Genomic DNA, 27,812 nt, shown 5'->3' with positions numbered 1-27,812 from the left:
GCTCCTTTATTTATCAAGTCCTAGTGCAGTTCAACAGAACCCAGGATATGTATGCATCCAAACCAGCAGCCTACAATCCAACCACAATCACTTTACTTCTTCTCAAGGCATCCAGAACCCAACCACATGACTCCTCTTAGCAAATCAGGCAGATGTCCCCAGCTCAGGAGGCACGGTAAGGGGCACCAGGACTAGGTATGGACCCCGTCCGCCCTCTTAATGCAAGGGTCTCATGTGTAGGACAACCCACCTCCAATAACAGCACCATGAGGAACCCAGCCTCGTCAGCCTGCAATCCTCTTCCTGAGTCTTCATGTGCTACGGTCCCTAGATCAAAAAGGTGAAGCAGGTGCTACAGAGAAACCTCTCTCCTGCCCACCAACAGGCTATCATTTCCAGAAGTGGGAAGAAGAAAGGCATAGGTCACTCACTCCTCCCCCAGCACGCACGCTGAGGGAAACTGTCGTTCCTTACAGGCGCGGGTCGTAACCAACACCTTTCCCTTATTTTTTCTACGCCTGTAGAAATCGCACCGCCTTGCCAGCCGAAGAATTCCACTCCTTCCTCCCCTCCCCACTCACTAAAAGAGGGAAGACGCTTGAGACGCCCATGCAGTGCCTCTCTAGGAGTTACACTAAACCTTCCAGAACTGCCAGGATCTTCAAGACATCCTCCAAAGTCCCCCGCCTCATCCCAGGCTCCAGTCCCCGTGTTCCAACACCTGACTCCCGGCTGGCCCTCCCGGCTGGCCCTCCCGGCTGGATCCTGCCTGGGGCTTCTTGCTGCTCTGAGCCATCTGCCGCAGCACACACAGCCATTCTTCTGAACACTGTCACACCCAGCCATGGGGACTCATGGTCCTCTGTTATCTTTTATAAATATCTGGATAAAAGAGCTTTTTATACAGAGTCATAAAGCTGTCAAAGCCCCTCAGGTGCATCTCCTTTGCCACCACCCTGCCACCATTCCCTTGCCAGACACCCCAGGCCTGCCATCTGAATTTCTGAACAGAACGCTTCCCCGACTGAAGTGCCCTTTCTCCCCCACTCGCCTTCCAAGCCATCTCCATATATGCAAAACCTACCACCCTCCAGAGCAACTTCAAAGGCTCCCCGTAAGACACCCAGACTCAGGACTGGATGTTAGAATCACACTCTCACCTCACAATGTCCGTAGCATGTAGTGGGCAGCAGCCAAGTACCACCTGGGCAGCAGCCCCACCTGCTTCAAGCAGTACCCAACATTCCCGGTGGGAGAAACCCACACAAGAGCCACCCACACAAGAGCCAAGGGGCAGCCATTAATCCAGCCGATCCCCGGCATCTATACCTTGGGACTTTGAATTCCAGGGCATTACCAGATCTAGGGTGGCCCAGCATTTCTGGTTTCCGTTCCTGTTCCTCTAGCCTTGGCCCTCACTCCCTCAGGTCTGTTGACCCAGGAGAGTCTTTCAAAATATTTTTTGCTAAGACACCCCAAGCCAGTGCACAGCGAGTCCCTGACAGCTGCAAAGCTGCGGTATCTGTTGTTGAGCTCAAAGGGTCCAAGGTGCAGATAATTCCATACTTGTTGATCTCAACCCCCCCCCCCCGAAACTGCCCCACCCCCATCTAAGACCAGGAACCTCCATGAGGACAAAGATGAAGCAGGAGCAGCCAGGATGGGACTAAATTGGCTGGGAAGTAGGGCCAGGTCAGCACAATTGGGTTAGAACAGATGAGAATCTGCCCAGCTGGAGCGCTCGGGTCTCCGTGTCATTATCTGGAAGCTAACGAGGGTATTAGGAAAGCCCATAATTTTACCAGAACTAGCTGCTAACCAAAAAGTAATTCAGATACAGAATTGCAGAAGATAAAACTCGGGCTGAAGCCATTTCACAAAACCCAACCTACTTGTTTTAAACACACTGTTCCGAGGCTGCCCTTCTGTGCCATCTGCCGCTTGTGAATAAACAGTGGCGGTGTACTGAGTACCAGGCTTGAGCCCAGTGAGCAAGACCTCTGTGAAGGAGGGATCCTGGGCAGAGGGTGGGTCTGTGGAGGCAACAGAGTCCGTGTGTAGTTGGGATTGGTTGCCCACTGGTCTTCTCTCAGTGCCATTGGCGTCTGCATCAAACACAAGAGGCAAGGACATTAGCGACAAAACGCGTCCCCCACTTTTCATCACCCCATCCCATAGGATGACACATCCAACAGGGCCCACAGTTGGTACTCCATAAATATCTGTTCTCTGCCTTCTCCTGAGAAAGAGCTGGTTCCCTGAAGAGAACCAGATATCTTACTTTGTACTGTTACTCCAGAAACACAGCAGAGATTTTGTAGTTTTCCTTAAACTCTGGTATAAGGGACCACTCTCCTTGCTGTGGGAGGTTATCTTCTGCCATCTCAGGATGCTTTCCCACAAACTGCTCAATAACTCTACTCAGGAATGGTTTCCCAGGACTACACCCCCAGACAGTGGCAGAAACAGCAGAGGATGAGATTGGAATGGCTCATGAGCATTTCTCCTTGAACTATGAATGTGGAGGGGCCTCCCTGAGGCCTCACGTACAGACCAAAGCAGTAGAAAGAGATGAGGGTGGCCTGTCTCTTGAAGGCCTCACTACCTGTCATGGGGCCACAAATTCTATCTAACTCTTAGCACTGAACATCTGGCTTCTGATTCTAATACTCAATTTGTATCTCTGTTTCCTTGGTTAAAATGGTGATGATATCTCTGTCCTTCTCTGTTTCACAGTTACCAGAGGAATCCACTGAAAATGCTAGGTCGTCTACAAATGAGTCCTCCAAAGAAAGCACAAAAGACACCTGCTGGGTGTGCCGTCTAAGGATCCCTGTTCTCAATGGTTGGCCACCCACGGGTTAACACCTGTTACCTGCTCACCTGAGATGAAAAGTGAAAAGGCCTATCTACTTTCACGAATTCCAAATCGGAAAGTTTGAAGCCTGGCCACCATGCCCAGCCCCGTGTTCACTTGTAAAATATGAGCTCTCTTCCTTCTTCATTAAGGTATGAGAACAGACTGCACTGTGGCAGAAAAGCCCTCCAGCAATTCTAAAACCCTACACAAATGCATAGACAGTACTTTTAAAAGCAACTAAGTGATAAAATCAAAACCTGATACACAATTTTGTAAAACTTACCCAGGAGATCTTTTGCAACCAGGGAGTCATTATGTGTCTCGTTCCATTCCAGGAGACTCCAAGTTTTACGGTCCCCGGGCTTCAAGCCTGAAATATTGACTGATAAATGTGGAGTCACTTCAAGTAGCATCCGGTAGGAGGCAGTGCCATTTGCACCTCTCCAGGTGAGAACAGCGTATGTTGTTGCCTTAGAGACAACACGAAGGTCAGACACTGGCCAAGGCTCTGTTTCAAAAACATAGAGTGGGTATTAGTGGGCAAGGCATGTGCAGTTGTCTTTCCTTAGGCCACTTGCCTTCAAAGTGACCCACTAAAACCATCTCATTCACATCAGAGTCTAAACATCCTCATGGCATCACAGGGGCAGGGGACAAACACTACCTGAAAACACGAGAAGGAAGGAACCTTAAAACCAAAACTGCTTACAACCTGTGTTACTGTTCAAGGCTAACTCCAACAAGAATTTGAAATTCTTCATTAAGATACCCTTCTACACAGTGCCATTTAAGTATGTTTATTCTAAACATTGAAAGTAAAGCATCAAAAAAAAAGTGACTGTTTCTAAGTCTAGAAGTCTCAGTTCAAAATAACGCAAACTGTATCGTTTTATAAGACCCTGACATTCTAAGCAAGGACACATCCCTACACCCCAATGCTAAGAAGATTTTCTAAAAGGCATGGCCAGGCCCTTCCATCACGTCATTTGCCTGACGGTACTATAAATTAAACCATTCCGTCTAAAAAGGACATACACTGCCTTCCAATTTTGTAACATTTTTATTGCTTGATTTGTTGGTTTCACTATGTAGCCCAGGCTGGGCTCAAACTGGCAACAATCTTCCCAGCACTGCCTCATGAGTGCTAGAATTGGAAACATGTCTCACCACACCCAGCATCACTCCCTTTGCTTTGTGCTCTAAGAAGAGGGAGATGGGGAGGCAGGATGACTAGGCTCAAGAACACACACTTCTGGTGTGTGCGGTGAGGAGACCAGCGCAGGGAAGAGCACACACAGGCAAAGGTGGTGGTAGTGCTGCAATTAGAACCCTGTCTGAGGTCTGCAGGGGGCTGCCCGCAAAGGCGCTTGCCCAAACCACTCGAAGGCAGCCTCTAGCTCTGAAGTGAGGTGACTGATCAGATGCAAAGCTTTCTAAGTCAGGTCACTGTGGGTTGTCGGTTGGTTCTGTGGTTGACCTGGGATTACAGGGAGGCCTTCATGGGCACCAGCATTTACTATGTAGGTGCTGAGGGTCCAAACTCTGGTTCTCACACTTGCACCGTAAGCATTTAGGTACTGAACCCATCTCTCCGGCCCCAGCTGTGTTTGTATGTGTGTTGTTGGTACTGGAAGTTGAACCAGGGTCTCACACATACTAGTCAAGCACTGTACTGATGAGCTGCATCCCCCCCACTCTCTTTGTCCTTGTTACTAAAGAATTTATTGCCAATAAACTATATAGTTTAATGAATTTTTGTGGCTCCACGGATTTCAAGTACTTTGGTGGCTAGACCCGGGCTCTCCGGGGGTCTAGTTCCATCAGCTGATGCCCGGTACTAAGGGATCTTAGAAGGAACTTGACTTTTCCACGTCAGTTTTCACCTTCAGCCTTCAGGCTTTATGATGACAAAATAATGCTTTTTGTACAGTGTCTAATGTGATCTTTTCCACAGAGCCCTGTCCTATAGGCTCCAAAGTGGGTGAAGACTCTCCTCACTAGCCATGTCACTGTTCCTATAGCCGCCAGCCCTGTTTACCTCATCCCTTACCTGTTGTGACATATTTTTCTGTGGCCTTTCCCAAAGTCCCGTTGATGGAGAATATATAGGAAGTAGCTGGACTTAAGCCTGTGATGTTACATGATGTTTGGTTTTGGACAATCAAAATCTGTGGCTCCTCTTCCGTCGCATTCCCTAAGCTACAATTGTACTCCGCAGCAGTCGGGTCACTGTGATTCCATGTTAATACCACGTTGGTTGGGCTGACAACAGCTTCAATGGTTAGTGCTATTTACATGGAGAGAGGGGGTGGGGGAGAGAAAGAGAGATTGAGATTTATCTCATGTAAAAAAAAAATGTAGGAATAAAGCCCACCTTGTATGTCTAGTTTTCATAACTTAGTTTTATTTCCCTTCCCTTGCCTCTTTGACTTCCCTGAAACAAAATACATGCGATACACATGCACCCACGCACGAGTGTGCGTTCTTCAAACTGAAGACAAAACAAACAGAAGTTGGCCATACTGACTGTGGGTTTAACACCGAGTTAAGTCCTGACATAAGCTGATACAAAGAGACTGAAACGCAAAACAAGTCTTGGAGAACTGCCCATAAAAAGAAAAATCTGTTCTACCCACTGAATGGGTGACTTGGTGTGAGCCCCTTACAATCACTTCATTTTAACTCTACCATGCCACACCAAGGACTAATTAAGCCATCAGGACAACACAGACAAGATCAGTACATTAAGATACTTCAGTGCTACTTGCCCCTGGCCATACAATTGTATTCAAAATCATCTCGACTCTCAGAGCATCAGTTTCATTCCATGTACAACGGCAGGGGTGCGAGACCCCAAACCCACGGAAGCCGCATGGCTATTCACAGTAATACTAGCAAGTGAGTGGACTCTGTTAAGTTCGGGGTTGAAGAGCAATGCCAGGAGTAGGAAGACAAGGTAAGCCCTTCTTCTCAAGGTGCCGGGGAAACCGCAGGTAACAGTCTCCCCAGCATGAACTAACTAGGTGGTGTGCCTCACCCGGCTCCAAGGAACTGCAAAGTTATCCAGTTCATAGAAGGGGTAGGGGGTGGGTCGAGGACCAGGAGAAATAGAATACTCCGGAATAATCATGTGAGCCCCTTAAGGCATACGTTTCCTCTATAAAGCAGCAAGTTCACATTACTGGGTGCTGTCATTTATAATCAAAGACAATGGTGATGAAAGAAAAAACGGCAACAGCTACAGCAGAGGATGTAGCAAAGTCCTGGTGGGCAGTTAGCAATGCCCCAGTTAACCAGTGTCCAGCCGCGGAACGAGCACTTCCTCTTTACTCATCCCAGCTGCCAGAGGATGGCCGTGCCGGAGGATGGCCGTGCCGGAGGATGGCCGTGCCGGAGGATGGCCGTGCCGGAGGATGGCCGTGCCGGAGGATGGCCGTGCTGGAGGATGGCACCATTTTCAACAGCGAAAAGATATGCTGAGAGCTGACTCTTTTTTTATTATTCATGCAGAGAATATGCGCAACATGGGGAAACGGGTTCCTACGTGTCAATAGTCATGGAGGGAGTACGGTTTTTTGTTTTTGTTTTTGTTTTTTTACTAAATCTTTCCTCTCCATTTACTGTAGTAATACTATGGATTTTTGTCCTTTCTATTCATGCAATGTATCACACATGCTCGTTCGCACATGCAGAACCATCCTTAGATCCTTGGGGTGATTCTGACATGAGCACACTTGACAGTCTTCAGTGTGCTGTTGAATTGGGGTTTATGATCCTTTAAGGAGATACTGACAAAGTCATTTATTAACATAAACCTCCCTCTTAGAACAGCTCTTTGCTATATCCCATATGTCTTAGAATATAGTTTTTTCCATTCTTTCTCAAATGTTTTCATTCCTTTTCTTTTCCCTTGCATTGTTAGTTATCTGAGAGTGTGTTGTTAGTTTCCAAATTATGTGCAGTTCTCAGAGTTCTTACTAACTGCCGTCTAGGTCTACTTGATCGTGAGAGACCCCTGCAGCCCTCTCAGAATTCTCACGCTCCTGAGATGTACTATGTGGCCTAAGATGGGCCCGTCCCAGGCAGTGCTCCATCTCTAATGGAGAAGGATGCATTTCTGCAGCTACTGGAGGAAATACCTGGACGTGCCTCTTAGGTCTCTTTGGTACAGACTATAATTGGAACTCAGTCCTTCTTTCCTACTTCAGTACTGCGGTTGGCTGAAGTTGGGGTTCACAAGTCAGGACATACCCTTCTGAATGTGGTGAAAACACCTCAACTACTCCCCCTGCTGCCTGTCACAGGGGGTGATTCATCTACATCCTTAATCCAAAAATCAGTTCCCCTAAATTCCACTCCCTATATGTTATGGGCTAAATTGTGTCATCCTCAAGATCCATGTATTAAAGTACTAAGCACCAGTACCTCCAAATGTGCGGGTACTTGCAAGGCAGTATGTCAGGAGATTAAATTCAAATGGAGTCATGAGGGTGAAGTCTCTTCCCCACCAAAAAAAACAAAAAACAAAAAACAAAACCTGTTGGCCTTGTAAGAAGAGCAGATTAGTGCCTAGGCACAGGGGCTGGAGGCAGCCCCATGATGACCCATCGAGAAGACAGCCACCTGTGTGCCAAGAAAAGCTCCTGAACTGTGAGAAAAACAAATACATAGGTGACCATGATTGATGCCCCAGCACACTAACACGGAGCCCTTCCAGTGGATCTGGGAGTCTTCAGTATGGGGTGGGGAGGGGGGAACCTTCTGGAATAGCTCTGGGGTTTTTATGCTCCTTGTCACTGGAGCACTAATGACAGTCCTCCCTCAGAGCAGGACTGTACCAGAGAGGTGCAATTCTAAGAGCCAGTCACCTACCAGCTTCTCTACCAGGGAATTTGTGGGAGAGCCGACGCCTGTGAGGGCTCTCCAATGCTTCCTAAAGCTTTGCATAATTACTGTTATTAATGAAGATCTGCCTTTTAGAAGGATTCAGCGAGATCTGCCCCCTTTGTAAAACACTGTGAATTCAATCTAATCATTTTATCTCAACAATTCCTAGGCTTCTGGGTTTTGTTTTGTTTTGTCTTGTTATCTTGTTGTTTTGTTTTTTTGTTTGTTTGTTTTTTGGTTGGTTGGTTGTTTTTTTGTTTTGTTTTGTTTGATTGGTTGGTTGGTTTGCTTTAGCAGGAAAAGGAGGGGGAAAATGTTCCTGAATTTTAGGGACAAACATAAGCTATCAATTTCCTCCCAAAAGTATACTTTTTTAAAATGCTAACTACTGTTATCATTATAGTATATTAACATTATTGTACAATGTGTTCATAAATTGGTGGTTTCACTGTGTCCCCAGAAGGGCCCAAACTCCTTAGCTCAAGGGAATCTCCTGATGTAGCTTCCCAAGGAACTGGGGCCACAGGACTCACACCACTCAGCTCAGAAAACAGAATTTTTATCGTGGTGGTTAGACAACTAACTGATTTTTCCTTTCACTTACTGTTTCTATCTTCATTCCATTCCTAAGGAATAATGGAAAGTAAGTGGGTTTTGGTGTTGTTGTTGTTGTTGTTTGTTTGTTTGTTTGTTTGTTAAATTTTATTTGTTTCTATGTGTGTTGGTATTCTGCCTGCATGTCTGTGCAGGGGTGCCTGGTTCTTTGAAACTGGAGTTACAGACAGTTGTGAGTTACCATGTGGTTGCTGGGAATTGAACTCAGATCCTCTTGAAGAGTAGCCAGTGCTCTTAACTGCTAAGCCATCTCTCCAGCCCTGTAAGTAGGTGTTTTTCTTCTTCTTCTTCATTAATTTATTTGTTCATTTTACATCCCAACTGAAACCCCACTCCCTCCTCTCCTCCTAGTACCACCCTCCCACTCCCCAACCCCCAGGTACCCACCCCACCACCCCACCACACACACACACACACACACACACACACACACACACACCTCCTCCCACCCCACCACATCAATTTGCATCAGGACTAAGCACCTCCCCTTTCCCTGAGGAAGACAAGGCAGCCCTGCTAGAGAAACAGGATCCAGAGGGAGGCAACAGAGTCCAATTCAGACCCATCCCTGGCTCCAATTATTAGGAGACCCACTTGAGGACCAAGCAACCCATCACCTTCATATGTGTAAGGGGCCTACGACCAGTCCACGCATGTTCTTTGGTTGGTGTTTCAGTCTCTAAGAGCCCCCATGGGCCCAGATTAGTTGGCTATGTTGGTCTTCTTGTGGTGCCCTTGACCTCTCCATCTCCCTCAGTCCTTCCCCTAACTCTTCCAGGGGACTCCCTGAGTTCCACCTAATGTTTGGCTGTGGGTCTCTGCATCTGTCTTCATTATCTGCTGGATGGGGCCTCTCAGAGGGCAGTTATGCTACGTTCCCATCTGCAAGGATAGCAGAGCATCACTAATAGCTGTGTCTCTTCCGTGGGGTAGGTCTCAAGGTGGCCGGTCACTGGGTAGCCACTCCCTCAATCCTCTTCTGTCTTTCATCCCCGCACATCTTGTAGGCAGGACAAATTTTGGGTCGAGGGTTTTGTGGGTGCGTTGGTGTCCCTCTCCCTCCACCGGAAGTCCTACCTGGCTATGGGACGCGGCCACTTCAGTCTTAGCATCCCCCATTGCCAGAAGTCTCAGCTAGGGTCACCCCCAAATCTTCACAGGAGCCTCCCCCATCCCAGGTCTCCGGCTTGTCCCAGAGATGCCCCAACCCCAATTTCTCTTCTCTCTCCCAGCCCTCTCACCCCTCCCCCCATCCTTACTCTTCCCACACCTGGTTTCCCCTACCCAGAACCCACTCTCCGGCATGCAACACCACAACCTACATTGTTTTCCTGTGATTTTTTTTTTCCATGCCTGCCATTAATGTAGTTCTGTGTCCACTAGGGGACAGTAGCAAACACACAATAAGGGAAAAAAGCAAGGTACTCACCCGCACCTGCGCACAGGACCTGTAACAGAAAAGAAAAGGGAAGTCAGCAGATTCATTCAGCCGTGGAAATGCAAATCAGACACACACACACACACACACACACACACACACACACACACACGGCGGTTGAGGACTTAATATTGGGGGTGGAATAGTGTGTGGAAGACTGATGACCATGGTTAGGATGTCTTGGAGCTTTAAACGCGAGGAAAGCACCCGTCAACTACAAAGGATTAGCTGGCCTTTAGGGAGGCCATGGGGCTGTTGACTACATAAACCCAGTGTTTCTCACAGCTCCATAAGCCCTCCAAGCCCCCTGAGAGGTGAACTGAGGCAGAAGGATGCAAAAGCAAGGTTCAAGATTTTTCTGGGCTAGCTCTGTAACCCCTCTTAGCTTCTCCTCTCTCTCTCTCCCTCTCTCTCTCTCTCTCTCTCTCTCTCTCTCTCTCTCGTAGCCCTTCCCCCTTTTCTTCTCCCCCCCCCCATGCTCATTTAATAAACTCCTCTACAACATAAAAAAAAAAAAAGATTTTTCTGGGCTAAAACAAAAGGAAATGGAGACCAGAGGCTCTTCCCCATAACCAAGTCTAGTGTACTGTTTAAAGCGGTGCTTGAAGTGGAAAGTCAGTGAGTTTGGGATCTTTCACTATACAAAAATTCACCTTCTTCGGTCTATTGGTGGAGGGCAGACAGATGATTAAATCTGGTAGGCAGCTCTGAGAAGGTGTGAAATTCAAAGCCCTATAGATTTAGTTGACAAAGTCAATCTTCTGTTTGGGGAAGAGATAGTTCCTTCGGTGGTGTTCATTATCATCCAGACCATAAACTATTTCGCCAAAGCCTAATGCAATTTGAGGCTCCATGTTCCATTGTTTTTTAAGTATACGTTTTTGGTAATTGGCATTTCCAAAGTACAGTGACTGTGAAAAAGGAAATAATCAGAAGAAGAAGAAGAAGAAGAAGAAGAAGAAGAAGAAGAAGAAGAAGAAGAAGAAGAAGAAGAAGAAGAAGAAGAAAAGACCTACAACTTGCCAGCATAACTACACAGCAGGCTCCTCTAGTCTTGGTGATACTCTGCATTCTTGAAGCTGATTTACCCTTAGAACTTTTACACATTTATTACCTCTTGCAAAAAACATACTACCCCAAAACTAACTTACTTACTTACTTCCTAGGGCCTGTCCAAAATGCCACCCCTTCACTAACCACCCAAGAAAATTCACCACTCTCGTTTCTATCACAACTATCTCCTCCAGCGCATACAGTAGGTGCTCAATAAGTGCCACAGAAAAGAACAAATTCGCTGAGGAGGAAGAAAAGAGCCGCCAGGTCCCCGCCCCCACCCACCCACCCACCCACCCCACCCCACCCCCCCCACCCCCCCACCCCCCACAAGGTTTCCACTGCCTTGTCTCTCAAGGGTAACCGTTCTCAGCTTATCTGAGGGGCCCCAGCTGCTGATCCTCAAGGCAGAGAGTGTGTCAATCAACAGTCTATGGTGGACCCCAGGAGAAAAGAGAAGAAGAGTCTGTGGCTAGCACAAGGAAGCAAGCATATTTTGCCCAGTACTTGAAAACAAAAGTTCAACTACAAAACCTCCATGCTACTGCCCCTCCCGGAATCCACGCATCTGTTGCCCTACCTGAAACCATCAAAGACCTGCATCCTGCCCTCCAAATGTTTGCCAGACAAGAGAAGAATCTGGAAGTAACTCCAGGCAGAGGGCCCTATCACAAACAGGCCAGTAGGAACCACCTACAAGAGCCAGGCACTCTGTCTACAGAGCCAGTCAGTGTGAGGGCTGCTGCAGACAGCCCCGATATCCCAGGAAAGAGGACCACGCCCTAGGGAAACAGAGAAACAGTACCCGTGGCCTGGGTACATGCAAAAACAGTGTGGGGCCTCGAGATCTGTGGCGTGTGTCCCTCAAGTCACTGGCACAGGTAAAGTGCAAGGATCATACGTTGGGAGAAAAAAGAATCACAGCTCCTGAGTCCCTGTGTCCCAGGTGCTGAAGTCAGGTCACTCAGAGTGCTGAGTACTGGCTCTGTTCTATGTTCTCAGACCCAAGCTCCGTCCTCCAACCTTATCAATAAGGGACTGGATTTGAACCACGGTGCTCAAATACAGAGTTCCTGTGCATAATAATCACCAGCTCTGCCACCTCTGAAGTGGAGAGAAATGCTAGGGATTAGTGAAGATTTAAAACTGAATTATAAAAAATATGATATCAGCATGTTCCTTTCCAATCTTTAAAAAAAAAAAAAAGGCAGGGTAAGAGCGCCGCATGCTCTGTGGTCCAAGGCAGACTGAGCTGGCCTTCTCCTCTCAGCCCTCCCAGAGGCCCCTATCCCACAAACAAGGCAGCCTGGCTCTCTGTGGAGCTCACAGTGAAGCACGTGGTGTCGCCTCTTTGCCAGCCTCCCTCTCCACCTTTACCCTCGCTCTCACCCTTGGCCTCCGTGGACCTGCCTTCCAAATACTGTATCAGCCCTTTCCTCTGAAGCTGCAGGCACTAAGACTCAACCTTAAAAAGGGGGTATCAAGGGTCTGTAAGGGGCACTAGAATGAGGTGTTGGGTTGTGGGGTAGGAGGTGGGGGTGGGGGGAGGGGGGAGGGCATGCTCCTGCCACGGATTTCCTGGAGGCCACCCTTTGATGCCTGGGGCTTCAGAGATGGCCCCAGGGAAAGGGCCAGACATTGATCCTTGAGCTAAATCAACCAGTACCTCAACTCCTTGCTACAGGAGAGCAACACCACTCACCATTCAACCTCCTTATTTTGCCCTTCCTTTTAATTATAACAAAGTGACACTGTTCACACAGAAAAGTAAGGTGCACTGACGTAAAAGCCACAGTGGAAGTCTGAAAGGCCAACGACTCCTCTCCTGGAACCCGCTCAGGTCAATGAAAGGCACAGTCAGGACCCCAGTTCAGGCCAGCCATACCCCCAGCCTCTTCCACAGACCAGATGAAAAGATGCCTGTAAGCAGCACCTGCAAGATACCTGGCCAGGTGTGCACTTCATACACACTTTTTAAAATCCCACCAACAGAAAGGTCATCCTTCCAAAAGGAAGTAAAAGCCTGTGGTATGCCTGGTGGCCTTCCCATTAACAGCATGCCAAAGTTACCGACAGGAAAGAGGGGTCTGGGGGCAACTTCTCAGCTGTTGACAGCTGGACGTAGTGAGGACCACAGCTCAGGATGCTCCTCCCACTGGCATCCCTATATCTACATTGGTCCATCCACAGATAAGGACTCTGCTGCTCAGATTACACAACCCAAGATCACAGATACTAGCCGGCCCCAGCACAGGGAAACAAACGAAGGCCTGGAAGGAGATGCTGCAGACTAGAGACAGGACCAACACTCTGCACTCCCTACTTCCCTCTGGGCAGAAATTAAAGCAGACGATGAGGTGTGAACAGACAACCTTGAGCTGGAGGTATGTCAAGCGCCAAGGTCTGTCTCCCTCTTCCTCTGTGCCCCGCAGCCTTTCCTTTCTAACTTAGTAGAGCTGTCATACAGAGGACTTAGGGCTAGGACCTAGGGCTTAGGGCTCAAGGGTCACCAGATGTCACAGTCCTTGCACCAGAGAGCTGTGGAAGGTGTTGCAGAGGTACTATTTACACAGCCAAAAGGTAAAATGTACCCACTGGCTATGGCACATCCATACAGCAGAATTACTGGACCAGAAAGGCGAACAACGTATAGACTCCTGATATGTGGATCAATAACAAAAACATAGTGTTATGGGAAAGAGGCCAGACAGAGTGTTTGAGGTCATTTATATAAAATATCCAGAATAGAGACTCCACAGAAGCAAAACACAGGCCAGGGGTCACAGCAGCTGGAAAGGGAACAGGCCTGGCTACAGAGAAACTCAATTTGGGGGTTTCTTAGTGGGTAATTCTAAGTGAGGAGGACAGATAGAGATGCCGGTTGCACAATAGGGAGACCTTGCTAAATACTGCTGAAATGCACTTTCAAATGGTTCCTCTTACTATGCAAATTTATTCTCATTTTTTAAAGATAGTATGCAGCGTGACTGTACAGTCTTGCTCAGCCCCTCCTCACCTTGCTCAAGGGAGGAGGGAAAGGGAGCTTCCTGGAGGAAAAAGAAAAGAAGGACGGGGAAGAAGGAAAAGACAAGGAACACTGAGTTCTTCCTGCTCTGCAGCCAGGTCACAGGAACCTCACTAGGAGCATGGGCCTAAAGCTGCAGAAGTCTCCCCAGATCTACATGACAACAGCAAACACCAAGATAAGCACCTCTTCCCCTCTCTCTGGTGTGACTTCCCTATTAGCCCTGGCTCCCAGGCTATAAACTTTGGAACCCCTAAATGCACCTCCACATACACACCCTTCTTCCTGGGTCACCTAAGGGGGGGTCTCCTCACCCATGGTTCTGATCTCCTCACTTCTGTACTGTGCTCTGCCCTCATAATCTGAGGTTCTGTAGAGCAGAGGCAGCTACACGCTAGTCCTGCAAGGATGGTGCCGTTTCTAACCCTCCTGAGGCATCATCCAGACCAGACCCATAAAGCTACCAAGAGCCAGAGCAGACGATTGTCTGCAGCAGTCTTTTTGTTTCTATTCTGCCAGATTATGGCTATGACTCTGTACAGAACCCCTTTGGAATACAAAGCAGGCCAAAAACTAAAGCAGGTGCTTCTGTGAACAGTGAGGGGGAATCAAGCCAGACTCTGCTCCCTTGCTCGTTTACCTGGCTGACACACACACTCTCTCTCTCTCTCTCTCTCTCTCTCTCTCTCTCTCTCTCTCTCTCTCTCTCTCTCTCTCTCAGCCTTTGTCAGTGTGAAAATAAACAAGCCTACCAGGTTACACTTCTTAAAGTGTGCATGGTCAGTCAGGAGCCCAGCACACGTGACACTCTCAGGCAGAGGGGCACGGGGTGGGGGTGGGGCAAGTTTTAAGGGAGTGTGGATGGGGCTATGGGAAAGCAACAGGAACACAGGAACGTGCAAAAATCCTGGAGCTGGAGCTGGAGCTGGAGCGCCACAGCTAGAAAGGGGAGACAAGCTGAGGGGGCTGCCTCTCCCATCTCTGGGCTGTCCAAAGACGAAGGTGGAGGTCAAGGGCACCCCTGTTGTGGAACAGAGAGGTCAGCCTCCTCTTAGGGTGCAGGCAGGTGATGAGGGATCTGCTGGGGCACTGAGAAGACAATCCAGGCTCATCTGCAGAGAGCCGGCTGAGCTGGTGGGTGAGAGCCAAGCCTAGTCAAGAAGTTCAGGTTCCGCGGGGGCGTGGTGGCGCACGCCTTTAATCCCAGCACTCGGGAGGCAGAGGCAGGTGGATCGCTGTGAGTTCGAGGCCAGCCTGGTCTATAAAGTAAGTTCAGGATAGCCAAGGCTACACAGAGAAACCCTGTCTGGAAAAACCAAAAAGAAAAAAACAACAACAACAAGAAGTTCAGATTCCAGCTGGGTGGACTGGCTGGTGCACACCTTTAATCGCAGCACTTGGGAGGCTGAGGGAAGTGGACATCTGTGAGTTCTAGGCAGGCTTGTTTACATAATGAATTCCACAAAACATTCTCAGCTGCATAGCAAGACCTATGTCTGTCTGCCCCTCTCTCTCTCTCTCTCTCTCTCTCTCTCTCTCTCTCTCTCTCTCTCAGATCAGGTTCAACTTTCCCTGGTCTTTGTGCTCTGGGGCCTTGGGGGTGGGGGTGGGGTCCTGACAAAGCCATTCATTTCATCAATTATAAATAATGAAAGAGCATCCACAGTATACATGCCATATCTGTGTTCTCTCAAGATTCAAACACAGCAAGATCCCCTTGATTCCTGTCCTAGCACCCCTCTTCCTCGCCACACCCCCAACGCTACCCTTTCAATTCGCTGGATGACCTGCGCACTTTCAGTGCATGCCCTCCAAGTCCCTGCCTCAAGCACCGCACGGTGCAGGTTACCAAAGACAGAGCGGGCACTCAAGGCAGCCCAGGCCCACCAAGGGCTCACAAGATTGGAAAAGTTCCAAGGAAACTGGCAGAGCTGGTGGGCAGGGTAAGGGGGGCCTAGATGAGCAGGCAGACCTTGCTGGGGACCTAGAGAATGCGAGCGACAAAGGAAGAGTTCAGGAGGCTGATATAGGATGTGAAGCGCGGCAGAAAAGCGGCCACACAGTGCCCCGAGACTGCACTTGCTCTAAGTCACCTGACTCTCCTCCTGGCCGATCGCTGTGCTGTACACATTACGTTATCGTGAGACTGCAGGGAGCAGAAGCTATGTGTGTCCCCATCTTAGAGATGCTGACACCACACCTAGGAGAAGTTAAGCTCCTGTCCTGACACAGAACACAGCACACAGCACACAGCTGAAGATTTGCCTGACGCTGAAACCCTTGGCCTTAACTGCACGAGGCACTCACTATGCAGCCCCATCTACAGGCAGGCCTCAACAGATACCAGAAAAGCCAAGGTCACAAATGCCTAGCCTTGCTATGTCTGGCCTGGCCTGAGGAACACCTTCTATTGGCTCACTGGAATTGACTAAATGAACCAGCTTTTGCAAAAGAAGCTCAAATCACAGGGCAGCCTGAATTTCAGCAAGCGACAAGGCTGCAGGTTTTCTATTGTACACATTCCATGTTCAAGGCTGGGTAACAAGTGACTGAGCTACAAAAATGGGTAACAAATAGTCTCTTTATCCTTCTAAAGCCAGGCCCACACACCATATGACAATAGTTATTTTTACTCAGTGACGTAATTAACAAAATGTGAACTGCTTCAAGCAATGTTTAAAATCAAATAGCGTTTTATAGGGTTTGGGAGAAAACGGAGTCCGATTCTGAAAGGCCACCATTCTTCCTAGCTATAGCTTATCTCTCTGTGATGATTGCCCGACAGCTTCCTGAAATCCAGGCCACAGAAAGGCAAACCACTGATTTATAAAAATGGCACAGTGGGGGAGCCTCCCACCAAACACAGACAACAAACGCCCTGGCTGAAAGCTCTCCAGAGTCAGGCATCACCTGGTGGACTGATCTCCATACCTGCCATTAAAGTCCACCGTGAAGCCCAAACGCAGGGCCTGAGCAGCAGAGCAGACAACACTGCAACTATAGGTCATAGCAAGGTAAGAACAAGCTGGCTCGCTCTGCCTGGTTTACAAATGGCTCTTAATTTAATCCTGCCATCCTTGAAAGTCAGGGTCAGCCACAGCTTCACACCCCAAAGATCCACGGTGAAGCCTCAGTGGTCAAGATGGTACCACCCTTACTGAAAAGCCCAGCTGCCTCAGCTCTAAGTGAGGCCATGCGAACTCCGAGATGCAGAACTGATGGACGCTTTGGAAATCTTGGACCAGGAGCTTCTGTCAGTATTTTCAGAAGAGCTGTTTCCCCCTACCACACCCCCAAAAAGGAACCTTATGAATAACATATAAGAACACAATTCCACATTTCACATGTGTATTTATGATCGTATAAGTGTCTGCGCATACCAGAGGGCAGACACCTCAAACTCCAAGTGATCTTTTCATTTTTAAAGTAATCTGAGTGCAGCCAGCGACACTGCTGAGGACCTCCACTGTACTCACACTCCACATGCGAACACCCAGGAGGCAGACACGGGAGGACCGCAAGTCCTAGGACAGCCGAGGCAAGTGCACAGCTTGGCTTTTGAGATAGGACAGCTTTAATTTTAAGATTCAGTGCAATAGACACTTGAGCAAACATTTTCACTACAATCCCAAATGCTCTCAATTCAGAGCAGGTGGGCTAAGGAATCTTTAATGGAACCTTTAAATAGACTACAGGGAGCACAAGCTGGAAACTGGTCGTTTGCCTAGCCATGAACTTGACGAAGGCAGAACATAGGTCCCATACACCTTAGCATCTTCACCACACTACACAGCGTGGAGACTGAGCACAGATGCCCAGACAGCCTGGGAGGGCTCAGCTTTGTATCTGTATCTCGGCTGAGGACCCAGCCCTCTCTCCTCGTCATATGATAATGGAGGTGCTAAACTGAGGCTTCGCTGTTGAATCTAGCACTGTCTTTTATTTGACTGGTAATGTGTTTGTTTGTTTGTTTGTTTTTAAGACAAGTCGTACACAGTTTGTATCCCAGGATGACATCAAACTTGTCATGCCCCTCCCTCAGCTCTGAGGTGCTGGGGTTATAAACATGTACCAGCATGCCCAGCTTCCTATAATGTTTCTTAACATTCTTTAAGGACAGGGAGAATTGGCTTTTTTTTTTTAACATTCTATGTAGTGTAGCATACACACACACACACACACACACACACACTTTCTTTCCTAGCCACATTCGAGCCATTAATTGAATCAAGGTGACCCTCTCTGTGGGGTAAGCGCTAAATAAAACGGCCACTGGCAGTACTATAACCCCAGTGCTGAGGACAAGCAGCAGTTGCCAAGCGACATGGCACCCACAGAGCTGGTTCCTCTATCAAATATGAGCATGCGAAGGACTGAGAGACAGTATGACTTTTCACGGTTTAGATCGCTCCGTTTATTTATGTTTCCAGCTGCCTGAAGACATCTGAGTGTGTGGCCTGTGACAGCCATGTGCTTTGCAGCCAGAGTACAAAGGCCGCCATCACCAATGAACTGTTCACGTTCTAAGCTCTTCTCTGAGGAAACGCTTGCTGGTCAACGTCGCCTGCCAATGCTGTCCACACTGAGGACATAACCTGTACCATTCTCTCTAACCCTAACTTACCCCCGTATTCCCTCGCCTGTTCGCGACCTGTGCTGCCAACTCCATTCACAGTCACCCCCACCTGCAGCAAAGGAGCAAAACGTTGGCTAAAGACCTGTTGGTCTTCAGTTGAAGACTGGACCTCAGACCCTCAAACTAGAATACTGAATGCACTCCCTGAGCCGAACCAGACCCTTCTGTACTGTCCATCTGCCTTAAAGTCTGGATAAAAGAAACCACGAGACACCATTCACTAGGGCCTGAGGTGGTCAGAGCCGGCTCCCGCAGCCCTGCCAGCTGCACGGACCTACAGTCTACAGCTTCCTGGGCCCCTCTCCCTTTCTTCCAGATGGGCAAAGAAAATCCAGGTCCAGGTTCCAGGTTCAGAAACTCTGCCTCTGATGGGCCACAACGTGCTAAAGGGACAGTCTCTCGCAGTCCACTCTCTAGCCAACAGCCTCCAGGGCTGATCCTATCAGAGGCCACAGTACTGGCCCTGGTGTCAACAATCTCGTTCGCTTTTAAAGAGCTGCTCTGAAGTCAGTGCGTGTGAAGGGTTACAGAGGTTCCCACCCAGCAGCCCCTCCCTGGGCATTCCCCTAAACTGCAGAACTGAGGAAGCATAGGAAGTCAATGGAGTGTTGGCGCCCAGCCTGCATTTGAATATTGGCACCGATCACTTCAGTCGGCAGAGGCCCACAGCCAGTGACACGGCTTCTAGAGTTTGCTCATCTAATCTGCGGCTTGAGTGCAGTGCGCCTCCACACTACATAGTCTCAAGAGAATTAAAAAAAAAAAAAAAAGACTCGTTCATCATTCAGCAGGCTTGACGAATATTAAGCAACTCGTGGCGACATAGCAGGACTCTATGTATGACAGCGAACATCATGGGTCCCGTAAGAGGATGTCACCCAGGCACTATACAGGAATTGGGAGGACACGCCCTCAAGTCAACAATATGCAATAACAGGATGGAGCTGAAGCAAGGGCAGGGAGAAATATTGGTAAGTCTGAAAAAAAAATGGGTATTTGGAACTTCACTTGTTACATTTGCTGATTTCCATAACTTTAAGAAACTGGCTGGGGATATGTGAGACATCTCTTTAACTTCTAAGTTTGTGAGTCTCGAAAAAGCAAACACATTTTTAGGGGTATAAACAGTATTTACAGGGCGGGTTGTGACAATCACTAGGGGTGCGATCCACACGAAGCATCCATGTACATGGAGTGTACCGGTCTAATCACGGCCGCCATCAGGGTCTCAGAAAGGAAGGGCTAGATGAAGTGCATGAGTCTTACAAGACTAAGAAAACGGTGGCCAGAAATGGTGGCACAAGCCCATAAAAGCAGCAATCAGGAGACAGAGGCAGGAGAATCTTGAGTTCAAGGCCAGACTGAGCTATGCATGGAGACCTTGTCTGAAAAGAGGACGAAGAAAAAGCAGTTAAAAAATAAGTAAAAATAAAATAATAAAATAAAGAGGAAAAGTAGGATCTCTAAGGTGATTCTGTTAGTGAAAAGAACAGCAAGCAGCAAATTGGAGTCTTGGGTTCATCCATGTAAGAACTTGGGCTAAAAACCTTCAGACTAGCTAGCTACCCTATGTCTCGTCTTGCCCATCACAGCCACAGTGGTTCTGAGTTGTCCAACCAGGCTACCCTGCCTCAGCCTCAGCTTTCTGCAAGGTCACCATCAGTCCTTCTCCTCACAGCCAGCTGCATTTGTCAGGTTTGGCTGAGAACCCAGGATCTCGGGCCCCTTCTTAACCGTGTGGCACAAAGTCTCAGAAATGCAGGTGGTGGAAAAGATCACTTCTTAATTTTCCTGCCTACAACCTTACATTTCAGTAAGAACCTGTGTCACCCACACACTCAGAGGACACAGGAAACTCCGCCTGTCCTCCAGGGAGCATGTAACAACTGCCTAAAGTCACCCAACACTAGTCATCTGCTCCAAGAGACCGAGCTGCTGAGAAAATGGCACCTTAGCAAGTCACATCATGTGGGCACTGCCACGCATGGTGCACAGAAGACACCTGTGACAGCAAACAACAGAATGAGACCCTGGCTTTTCAAATAGCAGATGACTGGGGAGTTGGTGCAGTCCACAGGAGGTGACTGACTCCTTTAACATCTCATTAAGCCTAATGAACGCCCTGAGTCAGATGCTCAGTCAACTTCTATGAAAAGCCAGGCATTAAATATCTTAGATTCTGCAGCCTACACAAGTCTTTCGGTGCAGTGTAAAGTCCACCACCAGGACACTAATGCCCGACACTGTTTCAATAAAACTTTATTCATAAGTACATGAGTTTCATACATTTTTTTTTTACATTAGAAAAACAGTTTTCTTTGCTTTTTTTTTTTTTAATGTAAAAGCTATTCTTAGCTCACAGGTCACAAAAAGAAAAGAAAAAAAAACAAACAAACCACCAACCTGCGGCTATCGTCGGCTCAGTCCTGCCCTAAATTACATGTTTGCTCTGTATAGAACCAAAAGAGCAGACTTACAGCCGCACAGAGCATGGGCCCCATGGCTCCACATCCTGGTTCTGACAACTATTACCTACCATGAACTACGTCTTGATCTTCCCACCTGACAGCAGGGATTATGCCCATACATAGCCTCCTCAGGCACTTGAGAGAATTCAATAAACTGCTACTGGGCACAAGTCACGTTTAAGAAAAGACGAATGTCATTACTGCCGGCTGCCATTGGCTCTTTACTTTAGGTAAAAATCAGCTCAACTTTTTAAAAGACTCAGGATCTCTCAAGACTGGTCTGGGTTTCCAATTGTCTGATGAGATACGGGAAACAATGTCTTTCTTAATGAATCCTGGGTATTTGGGAGATAAAATAACTTGAAATGTGAGTCTAGTGTCAGTAGAGAGTAACGCTGGTGATGAGGGGAGGAAAGCACCCACAGACCCGCCTGCTCACAGCAGCCCCACGGCATCCTGAACAACACACAGCCTGCTGCTCTTTGTTAGCACTTAGCATAAGGCAGCACGCTCCTAGCTCTAGAACAAACTGTTACACGTTTCACGTCTCCCAGCACCTTACTCACTGACTCTCCTGACACAACATTCATTCAGTGCCAGCTCTCTAGGGCCTGGGACAAAGTGGGTCTGGCCTTCCTCTGTGTAAAGACGAACCAGGCATGTGTTAACTTCAGGGCCTCAGAGGCGACCAGTAGAGACACATGCGATCCGTCATACTATAGGATCAAGCCGTATAGATCATCTATCCCAGCCTGCCTCCCATTAGGGTTGAGGAAACAGAGGACCGGACAGGCCTAACGAACCTGAGTCTGAAATACTTTTGTGTGTCATACACCAGCACCTCTTCACAGTAAGGACATCACAAAGTTTCTGTAGTCTCAAACTGCTTAAAGGCCAGTGAGAGAGACAAAGAAATACATGGTCCTTCTGGCTTCTCTTTCCGTGCCGTAGGTACAATCCCGTGTTTTACAGTCTACCACCGTCTCTACTTTGTCCTCCAAATCTTTCAGCTTAAATACTTTCCCCTCTAACAACGGATGTAATCAATGTCTCTTTACAGCAAAGTGAGTCACACACTGAAGAGCTGACATGGCATGTGCCCCTTCCAATATGTGGATACCTCAAATTCCTCAATAATCCAGCTGTCAGCGCTAACCCTGGCTCCAGCCAGCCTGACTACCTAGAAAGCGAGCTTCTCTCCCCGAGTTCTCAACCCTGGCTCACTGTCCTTTGAGAGAAGCTTCACTGAGCCTCACAGGCTCCCTCACCCCACTAGAGCCTGGGCTTCTTTCCTGGACATGCCCAGCATGTCCACTCTTACCACTAGGTGTTGTCACCGACCATCTGGCTGGAAGCTTCTCGGTGAAGATGCTGTAACTCACACCTACCACAGAGCCTGCGCCGGCTGCCTGTGGGCGAGTGGATCATAATGAGAAGGGTGGGGCGGAAAGGTGAAAGTGGGGAAAAGGCTCAGGGACAAGAACTGAGTGAGATCTGAGCACCAGGAAAGAACACAGGAGAGCAAGTGAGGCAAGGAAAAGAATGAGATGATGGATGGATGGATGGATGGATGGATATATAGATGGATAGATGGAAAGATATGATAGACAGGTGGATAGATAGAGGTGATAGATGAGAGATATAAAGATGATAGATAGATATGATAAAAAGAAAAATGATGTGATAGATAGATATGATAAAAAGATAGATGATGTGATAGATTGATTATTGATAGATGATAGATAGATAGATGTGGCAACGGAGTACAGGAAGTGGGGAGGGGAGGAGGCTGAGGAGAGGAGGAGGCAGTAAGTACTTGCCATTGTGTGAAATATTTTTTTTTTTTTTCCTGCCTACCAAAAGCAGCTAGCCCTCCAGGAGCCAATAGCCTATAAATCGCCCCCAAAGTTGTAAAACTTTTATGTTTTAAACTACTCTACCTGGTAGTAAAACTTTTGCTCACACAGAGTATCCCCTCCAGTCTCACACACACACACACACACACACACACACACACACACACACACACCACTACACACACTACATATTCCTGGTATCTGATGGCCTGGAGCCGCAACCACCCACCTTTCCTTCAGTTCCTTTTCGGGATTCTTTTAAAGCTAGCCAATCAAGAAAGACTGAGGCTAGGCCCCCGCCAATGGGGAAAAGATACAGTCACCACCTGCTTTAACGTGAAAACCAAGTGCTCTTCCTGCCCCAGTGTGCGCCCTAGCTAGTCTGGCATGTGTTGCAACCCTTTCGCAAAAAGAAACTGCAGCAGCCAAGCTACTTTTTCCTCGCTTGTGTGTTCCTTTGTGTGGCACTGATGTTATTTTTTTTTTGTTCCTAACACCATGAAAGTACGAGAGCACCTGAGTGCAGGTCCTCAGAGCCTATGCCGCTCACCACAGCAGTGTCTGCAGCCTCAGCTGCCCTGGTGCTGGAGAGGCTGGCAGGCAGACCAGTGAGTGAGCTTCAGACTCTGGTATGCAACAAAACCATCTGTGGTGCATGGGTTTTAAGGGAGAAAAAAAAATACCAGCGTGGTGGCGCACGCTTTTAATCCCAGCACTCGGGAGGCAGAGGCAGGATGATCTCTGTAAGAGTTCCAGGCCAGCCTGGTCTACAAAGTGAGTCCAGGTCAGCTGGGGTTGTTACACAGAGAAACCCTGACTCAAAAACAAAACAAAACAAAACAAAACGACAGAGCTACCTATCCCTCCTGGAACCCCTGAGCCCTGTTGCACTTTACCAGCTCTCTAGGACACTCAGACGCCCTCCAAAGTGTGTGTGGGGGGGGGGGGCTGCTGGCTTGCAGCATCAGAGGCGATGAGAAAGAGTGATGCAGCTGCAACAGCTACACCTCCAACAGCCTCACGAAGACCTGAGCAACCCAAAGGGCTGAGTCGGAAGTTGCTATGGCTTGAGGAAGACTCAGGTAGAATAAACTGAAGAAACTCGTTAATGGTTTTCAGACAAAGGAGAGACCTGGGTCTCTGGATCACAGGCTAAGTTTGCCCAACGAAATCCTGCTGTCCTTCAGCCGGGCTAAGCCTTGGTTTTGGTTTCGTTTTTAAGACTTATTACTTATTTGTATTTTATGTGCGTGTGTTTACCTACATGTAAGTGAGTGCGTCGTATGAATAACTAGTACCAAAAGACGGCATCAGATCCCCTAGAACTGGAGTGACAGAGAGTTGTGAGCCACCGTGTGAATGATGGGGGGGCCGAAGTCAAGTCCTCTTCAAGAGCAATCGGGCTCTGAACAGCGGAGCCATCTCTCCTGCCTTGATGGAGAAAGGCCAAAGGGTATGTGTCCCTTAATTACCCAGGATACTCCTGAGCACCTCTCCAGTTCTCCCTTCCATACATCCAAGAAGCCAGCACATTCTAAGACACAATCCCACAGGCCCCCGTGGGATTGGAGACCAAAAGTGATTTCTCCCCCCTGACTAAGCACCTGAAACATGTTTCATATGGAGGTCAAAAAGACCAGTCGTCTGCCACTCCTCACACAGCAAAGCCTCTTCCTGCCTGTGACTGGCACCACCTGGCCACGGGGCGCATTACTGGTCACACTCGCGGAGCTCCTGGTTTGCTCTGCGTGCTTTCAGGAAACAAAATGGACACTTAACAAGGCATGGTGGATGTCTATCTATTCCATAAACTTCAATGAACTGGGCCAAACTGAATGAATCAGTGTTTTATGGGGGGTGGAGTGGAGAGCAATTCTGACAGTCACTGCTGTGTTGCTGTCTCTGTCCTATCTCTTTTCAAGCTGCATAATGCTGGGTGAGTCCCCTCAGTCCTGAAGCTTCGGTCTGTGGTATTCATGGAGAAATGCTCTGGCCTGACTGCCCACATCTGCACAAGCTAGAACCTCCAAAGCAGACACTGCGTAAGTGTTAACAGGACCCATGCGTACGGTGTACCCTTTCCTCAGAGGCAGCAATGTTTAGCCTTGGACAAAAGGCAGCCCCAGGAAGAATGCTCCTCCCTCTCCCTACACACACACACACACACACACACACACACACACACACACACACACACACACATTCTCTTTCTCTCTCTCTCTCTCTCTCTCTCTCTCTCTCTCATATATTTCACCCAACTGAAGATAATTATTAACCATTAGCAATAATTACCACATTGTACAAGTAAATTGCATTACAAGAAAGAGTCGCCCTCTTCCAAAGTTTGCATTAACAAAGAAAAAGCTAAAATTCCCAAAGTCTCCTGAGTCCAGTCCATCTTTCTTCGCCATCTAATAAAACACTTTTTATTTCCTTTCATGGGTTTAAACTTCACTAAAAGGCAAATTGTCCGAGGGCATGCTGCTGAGACAACAGGACTCTGTGTGTGCTCAAATACTCCCCTGTCCCAGTTGACTGTTTTCAATTTTTCTGAATAGACACTGCACAGAATCAGGCATCAGAAACGGTCCTGTGATCTCCCTAATAGCTTCCACAGACAAGTCCAAAATGGGTAAAATTTTTAAAAGACACAACTGATTCCAAGCCTAAATGCTCCTCCGGGAGCTCCCGGCCTTCCCTCTCCCACAGCGGCCTGCTTACCCCTCCCAACAGGCCCTCACACCCCAGCGCTGGGCAGGGGTTCAAATGGCAGACAGGGCTGCCCTCCAGACAAGACCGTCTCTGCCCAATAAAGGCCAGAACTGGGAAGAGAAAGGCTAGGAAGCTGAAGACAGCGTGTTCCCAGCCATCCAGCCTCTCACTACCCTGAAGCTGACCCAAAGTCTAATCCAAAGCCTAGCATTTGGGAGCAGTTGGATGACAAAAGACTTCCACACAGCAAACAAGCTCCCTGCAGGCCACATGCAGCTCTCTAATACACACATGCGCTGCAGCAAAGGCAGGAAAGAAAACACTTACACAGCCCCACATTTGACAGGTCACAATAAGCCAAGGTCTAAGTCTTTCTGGATTTATACCAGAATACCAGAATTCCACAAAAAATAAATAAATAAATAAATAAATAATTTTTTTTTTTACATTAGATCTGCAAAGCCAGGCCCCATTAATCAAAAGATTGGGCTGACAAGTCCAGGCAAAAGCGAATGTCTCATCAAGAACAGAACAAGGTCCCAGTTCCCCACAGGTCTGACAATGGACGGAGCACCACTGATCCCAGGTTTGTCTCCACTCAGGAAGCCAGCGTCGCGGGCATCTCACTATGGCTGATTGTTGTCATTTGCTAGAAAGAAGCCTCAGCAAGGTTTCTTAGTGACACTCAAAAATCTGAGGAGAAATTTCCTACTCTTATATGTTTTAACAAACTAAATATCAGAGTTTTTTTTTTAACTTGGTCCCTGCTGTTCAAAGAAAAATTTCTCTGCTCACAGTGTGGCTTCTGACATCCTGCCAAGTTCCAGACTCTGAAATATGAATGGGATTAAAAAGGATTAAGACAGAGTAAATGCTATTAACAGCTCGTCCACTGCTGCGCATCTATCTTACTCAGGAGCCAATGGCCCACCAGGGAGAAGGAAAGGCTAAAAAGGCTCCTGCAACACCTGCCCACTTGGGAGGGCAAGGTCAGCAGTGAACACTGGGCTTTCTCTGGAGTAGTCATGTGTCTGTCAGAGGCTTACCCCCGGTCACCTTGACACATTATCAAAGAGTGCTCTGTCACAGGCTGTCAGGGCTGCAGGAGCCATGAGCAACCAGTGGCTTCCTGCTTCCATCTTAGAATGGCAAAATCCTCTTGATAAAACACATAGTGAGCCTTAACTTGAGAACTATGCCTATTTTGTGTATGTTGAGCAACTCAGCTGGTATTCCCTCAGGCATTGGGTTTTGGTTTTTGGTTTGGTTTGGTTTGGTTTTGGTGGAGGGGCTGTTTGTTTGGCTTGGTTTGGTTTGGTTTGGTTGTTGTTTGGTGGTGGTGGTGGTGGTTGGTTTGGTTTTGAGGCAGCACCTCACTATGTAGTCAGCCTGGAAACTGCTACAAAGAGCAGGCTGGCCTCAAACTCACAGAGAGCCATCTGCCTCTGCCTCCCAGGTGCTGGGATTAAAAAGCATACACTACCATACCCAGCCCACCTTATTTTCTGATACTGAGTCTCTCATTGGTCTGGGGCTCACCACGTAGGCTAATCCAGCTCCTCAGTGAGCTCCCAGAAGTCACTGGTCTCTGCCTCCCTGGTGCTGGGATTCCAAGTGTATACAACCTGGTACACAGGTATAAGCCTGGCTTTTTAGGTGAGTGCTGGAGCCCTAATTCAGGCTTGCAACACAGACTTTCCCAACTGAACTAGTGTCCCAGCCCCTAAAACTACTAATCTATAGTACTCTGTTACAGAGTATCTTCTCTCTATAAAACACTAAAAGTGGAGTCACAATACATTTCACCTGTTTCTGCATTTCATCTAGTTACACAAGATCAATAAAATTCTGCCTCACACAGATGTGCAACTGTAAATGACAAAAGTTTAAGAAACTCATCTCTGTTGAACAGCAGAGGTTATATTCCTGAAGATGTCATAAAGATAAGTGAAACTGGCAGTGTAAAGGACCACATGGAAGGCTGCCAATATTAAAAGTTTTACATAATAAAAATAGATAAAGAATCAACACAAAGATTTAATAGGGCTCCTGAAACACATTACAAAAATGTTTCCTTGAAGAAGTTCTTTATTTGTGCACACTCTAATCTTCAGCATACCCTCCTTGCAGATTTTAAGGGTGAATATTCCCTCATTCTTTGGAGTATATAATATAACCATAACACCAACACAAGCACAAAGGAAAACAGGAAAGCTACAGACCCAGCATTTACATTATCACAGATGTGGAACTTCCAGAATA

At 47.8% G+C, this 27,812-nt stretch overlaps 1 protein-coding gene and 1 pseudogene across 2 annotated transcripts in view; both read right to left on the bottom strand.

Annotated features, from left to right (window-relative positions):
- LOC311593775 (high mobility group protein B2-like) overlaps window positions 1-27,812 on the bottom strand; it is a 529,125-nt pseudogene that overhangs the window by 306,279 nt on the left and 195,034 nt on the right. The window lies entirely within an intron of this gene.
- The window catches only part of PTPRJ (protein tyrosine phosphatase receptor type J), a 154,068-nt gene that overhangs the window by 32,932 nt on the left and 93,324 nt on the right, over window positions 1-27,812 (bottom strand). The window contains exons 2-5 of the mRNA XM_084774773.1: window positions 9,792-9,810; window positions 4,911-5,147; window positions 3,144-3,368; window positions 1,893-2,105 (exon numbers count right to left, since the gene is read on the bottom strand). Coding sequence (XP_084630899.1) covers window positions 1,893-2,105; window positions 3,144-3,368; window positions 4,911-5,147; window positions 9,792-9,810 — 694 coding nt within the window. The remainder of the gene's footprint in view (window positions 1-1,892; window positions 2,106-3,143; window positions 3,369-4,910; window positions 5,148-9,791; window positions 9,811-27,812) is intronic.

The sequence above is a fragment of the Acomys minous genome, assembly GCF_964271855.1.
Source record: "Acomys minous genome assembly, chromosome: 3".
Taxonomy (NCBI): Eukaryota; Metazoa; Chordata; class Mammalia; order Rodentia; family Muridae; genus Acomys; species Acomys minous.
The sequence above is the reverse complement of the archived record's forward strand: the minus strand, read 5'-3'. Positions and strand labels throughout refer to the sequence as shown.